The sequence below is a fragment of the Clarias gariepinus genome, chromosome 4 (assembly GCF_024256425.1).
Source record: "Clarias gariepinus isolate MV-2021 ecotype Netherlands chromosome 4, CGAR_prim_01v2, whole genome shotgun sequence".
NCBI lineage: Eukaryota > Metazoa > Chordata > Actinopteri > Siluriformes > Clariidae > Clarias > Clarias gariepinus.
The window spans coordinates 3,124,499-3,130,726 of NC_071103.1; the positions used below are offsets into that span (position 1 = coordinate 3,124,499).

The window sequence follows — 6,228 nt, forward strand, 5'->3', positions numbered from 1 at the left end:
CTGTAATCCAAACAGCAGTCCTTTTCTATAGATAGATGGTAAGTACTTGTATGCATGTGTATTTTTACACCATGTGGCATTTGATCTCTGGAGCAACACCCAAAGTACATACTGTAAAACCTCCAATCAATCAGTCATACAGTTACAGGTCAAGACCTCTGATATTCAGGTCAAGCAGCATACATTTTGGGGGGGGAGTCGAAGTAGTGAATATTTCAGAGAATATTCTGTCCATTTTGATCTACATGGCTATGGTAACTCAAGCTACCACTCATACAACCATGGTAAGCAAAAGAACAACTTGACACACTGAACCTGCAGGTGGGTGGACTACAAAACTAAAGACCCACACTGAGTTCTGGTCCAGTACCATCGTCTACGCTTTCTCTTCTGTGGTGTTAATAGATAAAAAAAAAAAAAAAAAGGTTTTGCTTCTCCTCGAAAAAAAAAACCTTACAGTTACAAAGCACTGACACTGGAGACTCCATCCACAAGTGTTGAATAATAATGTAATTACAGAAAACTTTTGTATAGCGCTTTTAACCATTGTCATTATTGCAAAGCAGCTTTACACAATCAAAAGAATTATTTAAGTTTGTATGGAATGTGAATGTGTTTAAATCAACATGGTCAGATCGTCCCTGATGAGCAAGCCGAGGGCGACAGTGGCAAGGAAAACCCCCCATAACAACGACACATGTTTGTACACTATGATAAAGCTTCTATATATCAAACACACACAAGATCCTGTGGAATGCTCGTTACTGCAGAAATTAAACCATTGAAGGTGAAACATTATTAAAAAAAATCAATCAATACCTCCTGACCAATCAGAATCACAAACTCAACAGCTCTAATGGATAAATACCAATTGCTTAAAAAGCTTGGCAGATGATTGGTGGTCAGGATTTTTTTCGCACTTAAAGCGTTTAAATAGGAGCGTTTCAGGTTCTGGAATAATCTGGAACATCAATGAAGCTGGCCGTTATGTGTGGCTGGCATTCGCTTGCGGTGCAGGTTACTGTGACCTTTACCAAATGTGTTACCTAACATGCTAACCGCATCATACCTGAATATGAGAAACTGAAACTTCTAGAATAACAGAGTGGTTATTATTGTTGGCTACAAATCAAACACATTCTGAATATATTTAGTCACTGAACTTTATGTCATTCTCATGGGATTTATTCCGCTGTCACTGCTTTGCTTTTGTCCATCTGGACAATACACAAACTAAAACAACAATAAACGTTTATTTAGAAAAAATCGTTCAAAGCCCGGTGTCTGACATTGAGTCCCCACTCAACAAGCACTAACAACTCAACACGTACAAAAAATAGCAGCAACACGACACCGTGCAAAAGAATGATGGCAGCCTGTGATTATGTTGCGACTCTGAAATGAGATATAGTTCAGCATCTCCAAGACCTGCTGCCAAGGATAAATTGTAAACTGTACTGGGTACGGCTATAAACGTTCTGGCGGCAGGAAGGAAACTCGTCTCTGATCCAATTTGAACAAAAAGCGTTATGAATTAGGGGAGCTTTATATAAATGTAAAAGGTTTAAAAATATATACATCAAAAAAATATCATCATCAAGTGCATTGGGACACAGACATCACATGCATGTAGCTACAGGTTATATCACATAGACAGACATCATTCTTACAAGTAAATGTCGACTCCTTTTCGACAAATTTTCAAATGTTCCGAACGTTGCATTTAAGGTCTTTGTGGGCACTAATACCGCTATTAAAATTAAACTCTTTACAGTTTGTTTTTAAAACTTTATCAAGCACTGACAGTGGAGCCAAGTTCCATAAATAAGTGCTAAAGAAATGTCTACTTACAGAAAACTTAGCCAGATTAACATAAAATCAAACACTTAAAATCCCCCCCCCCGCCACCACCACCACATACTCCTAAAAAAACAAAACAAAACCAAAAACAGAATGGCCATCGTTTTACCAAAAATAAAAAGAAACTGCTTAACCCACAACAAGATGCTTTTTACCACAACCTCCCCACTGAGTTTTACCAAAACCCACATCCCAAACCTACCCGTGCCCTAACCCCCTACCCACCTCCCAAGGGGAAACCAATTTTACTCAAAAAAAACAAACAAACAGGCCAAGCAAAAGTAAGAACAGGAAGGTAAAAGTCTAGTGATGACCTACATAATTAAGAGCTGATTCTACATTTGTATTTTAAAACGCAACAAAACTCGAGCCCTGCCTGTTTGCTTTGCACCGGTTTGCAAAAATTGCCTCTAAGAATTTAACCTGGAAAAAGTCGGATCAAAACAAAAGTAACAATTACCAGAAAAAAATGGGCATCTTTCATCCTTAGCGTCCTTTCCCCTACAGACAATTTTTGACATCAGGAACATGAAGCTCAAATAGCTTAAGAATGCAAAGGCTTTAAATCTTGAACAAATTCGGATCTGCCCAAGCTTACCTTTCACAATCACCAAAACAGCACTGTAGGTTTGTCCAGCTAAATTAGAGGCATTGCAGGTGTAGAGGCCATTATCACTTTGTTTGCAGTAGTGGACTTTGAGAATGAAGTTCTCCGCTTGGTCCTCATACATTATGTGCCTACGACCCTCGCTGATGTTCACCCCATCCTTCCTCCAGATGATCTGGGGTTTGGGGTGGCCCGTGACAAAGCAGCTGAGCTTGGCGTGCTTGCCCTCGGTCACCATGCAGGTTCGGGTGAAGACACCTTTGGGGAGTTTACCAGCCAAGGCTGAGACTTGCTGCTCCTGATCGGAGGCAAGGCCCAGCTTGCTGAGCCCTTCAATGATATTAGATGAGGATGAGGAGGACAGGGAATAGCTCTCGGTTGTTCGGTAAAGGGAAATATCCTTACACATCTCCTCTTTTCGTTTCTGCAGGTGAGACAGGAGAGAGGTGCTTTTGTCGGCGTCGAGAAGTCGTGTGTCCTGAGTGTCCACCACCAGAGTGGCGGCAGCTTGTGCTCGACCGATGGAGTTGTGAGCCCGGCAGGTGTAAGTGCCGCTGTCCAAGCTCCTGACACTCTGAATCCTCACAGTGCTGGACTCGCTGTCCGACGTGATCTTGATGCGATTGGTCTCGCCTAGATAACGTCCATCCTTCTCCCAATCGAATTTGGGAGCAGGGTGAGCTGCCACACGACAGAAGAAAGTAACATCACCCCCCAAACCCACTCTAGTGGATACGGGCTTCACTGTGAACCCCGGCGCCCGTTCGACCACTGTTGCTGGAGGACCCACCTTCAGCGTCACAGCTGCGTACGCTTCACCGACATTATTCTTGGCGCGGCACATGTACTGCCCGCTGTCCTCCAGTGTCAGGTCATAGATGGTGAGTCGATATACATCCCCATCCTCTAAGGTTTTGAAGCGCCCTCCAGTGGAAATGCGCAGTTTGTCTTTTTCCCAGTTGACAGCAGGAACAGGGGTGCCCACAACGGTGCAGCTGAGAGTAGCATCGCGACCCACGCTAAGGGAGAACGCTTTGGGCCGAGTCAGGAACCGAGGGGCTCCCCCAAAAAGATTCTGGTCCATAACTGGCTCCTGCAGACACAATAATAGACATTAGTTTTGTGTGTGGGTGGGGGGGTTGATATTGATATAAATCAATTTATAGTTTTCTGACTCAAAAATATTAATTTTAGGAAAATGTAATCACTACAAATTGACAGACTGATCAATGCAAAGAGACACGTAGCAACACATTTCAAAACCTTTGACTTTACCTTCTAGAGTTAAAAAGTGGGAAAAATATACACTGTATGAAAAATATTTAACACTGCATAGGCTACTAACGTACACAAAAAAAAATGCAAATATCATGTATATACTGCATTTTGTTTAAATTAATAATAATAATAATAACAATAATTAAAAAAGGACAAAATTAGTTGTCTTTATCTAGACAGTTTTGAGAGTGCAATTATATAATAATCACTCCTAGAATAATCACATCTATATAAATTAAAGAGGGGTCTGTACATTGATCAGATCTCAACAATATCTTTACATTTCATACATTGGAGAGCCCGAACCAGTCTAAAGAAAAATGTGTCTGTTTCCTCAAGAAACAGAAACCAAAGCGTGACACAGCACTGCTTACTCCGAAAAAGGAAAGACGACTATGAATGAACAGACCATTATATGTTTATTGTGATCGTTACATGATCATTATATGTTTATTCTTCTTGCGGGATGTTTAAAACCAGTTTGTCTCATATGTTCCGAAATCATGGCGCTAATAATAAGCAGTAATATGAAGCACCACAACAAGATTCGTTAGAGCAAACAAATCCGCATTAGTCCGAGGTGAGGGCGTGTTAAATACCTGAGAGCCTAGCGATACAGTATGTGCTAAAATGTCCCCCTGGCATGGATTGCCCCCCTACATAATAGAGGTTAAAATATATTACAACATAATTTTATCCATAGAAATTAAAGAAAGGTTTTGTCTTTTTTTCCGGTCAGAACTCTTTCAAAGATATCTTTACATTTCATTTCATGGACCTTCATCTACATCTAAGCATTTGGCTGGGTGTCTTATCTAGAGCGACTTACATTTTTTTTTTTTTTTTTAATCTTATTATACATCTGAGCAGTTGAAGGTTCAGGGCCTTGCTCAAGGGCCCAACAGTGGCAACTTGGTGGTTGTGGGGTTTGATCCTGGGATCTTCCGAACCGTAGTCCAATGCCTTAACCACTGAGCTACCCCTGGACCTGAAACCTGTCTCAGAATTTTTTTCTCTGTCTAACTGTATGTCTAGCCAGATTTTGTCACATCACCACACATAACTGGCTGGACAGAATTTATTAAATCTTTTGCAGTCCTTAGATTTCTGCCTGAAGTTTAACCTGCATCATCAGTGAAATCTAAAAGTGATGTTATAAACAGTTATGTGTGGGATTTAATAATCTACTTTGAAATAATCTACTAATGCGCTACTGTCTCAATGTAAACAAACACCTGCACCAATAAATATTAATTAAAAAAGATAAAGTGAATATTTTTACTGGGATTAGTTCATATTTTCACTTTGGCTAAAATAACAGCGCTGAAGTGGTATAAGTGAATTTTAACACGCAGGAGTGGTTTTAAGATAAAACTGTGATTCTGTGATTCACTCTCCGATTACCGAACAGGGAGTGTATTTGTCTGACCACCAAAGAAGGACAACTAAGTGTAAACAAGGCGTAAGATACTCAACCTTACAGAATGGGATTTCTTTGTATTAATAAGTTAGACAGAGAGTTCTGCTGTACAGAAAAACAGACAGACATGTACGTGGACTTCAACCTCAAATAATAATAATAATAATAATAATATTACTGATTACATTAAAGATCAGCAGATTATTTTTAGCTTTAACCATTTAACTATTGCTACAAACTCTTTAACCGTCAATGACATGTACTTCCGCTAGTTTGATTTACATTATACTGTATATACACAATTAAGATAAAAGTATTTTAAATAGTAGTGTTATTCATTTACAAAAATGAAAATTAAAAATGATTAAACAATGCATCACTCGATAGGTTGCATGCAATAATAATAATAATAATAATGAACAAAAAAGACTAAACTAGTTGTCTTTACCTAGACAGTTTTGAGAATGCATTTTTAAATTATCACATTAATAATTAAATTAAGAGCAATAATTTAATAACAAGGAGAAAAACAATAAATTTGACCTAAGTGCTAATATATAAAAAAAGATTTATCTTCAACACAATTTTATAACAACAACAACAACAATAATAATAATAATAATAAATTAATTACTAGAGAAAAAATGTAAAATTAATTTTTAAATAGAGTAATTATTAAGTTTTTGAAAATATAATGATTAGTATAAAATAACCATAACTTATTTAAAATAGTAATAATAATAATAATAATAACAACAAGTTATAGATGACGTGTGTGTGTGCGCGTGTGACATTAACTCTAAAGCTCGTGTCTGAAAATAGCCTCAGCTGTCCGCGCGCGTCTCGCGCTATTGCCATTTGTAGAAGCGGCGCGCGCTCAGCTGCTCAATAGGACAAGCGCTAATTTAACCTTAATTTTTTTTTACAGGCACTTCACTTTTCTGTTTTAAAGACACACACACACACACACACACACACACGGAGCGCTTTCCTGTCTGATGCACCAACACACACACACACACACTTAACACCACAAACCCTACTTAAGCCAAATTCAAGTCTC

The 6,228-nt window shown here is 38.7% G+C and overlaps 1 protein-coding gene across 1 annotated transcript in view; it reads right to left on the reverse strand.

The window, feature by feature from the left end:
• The window catches only part of obscnb (obscurin, cytoskeletal calmodulin and titin-interacting RhoGEF b), a 60,384-nt gene extending 56,833 nt beyond the window's left edge, over window positions 1–3,551 (reverse strand). Inside the window, exon 1 of the mRNA XM_053495244.1 lies at window positions 2,459–3,551. Coding sequence (XP_053351219.1) covers window positions 2,459–3,551 — 1,093 coding nt within the window. The remainder of the gene's footprint in view (window positions 1–2,458) is intronic.
• Between the last annotated feature and the right edge of the window lie 2,677 nt (window positions 3,552–6,228).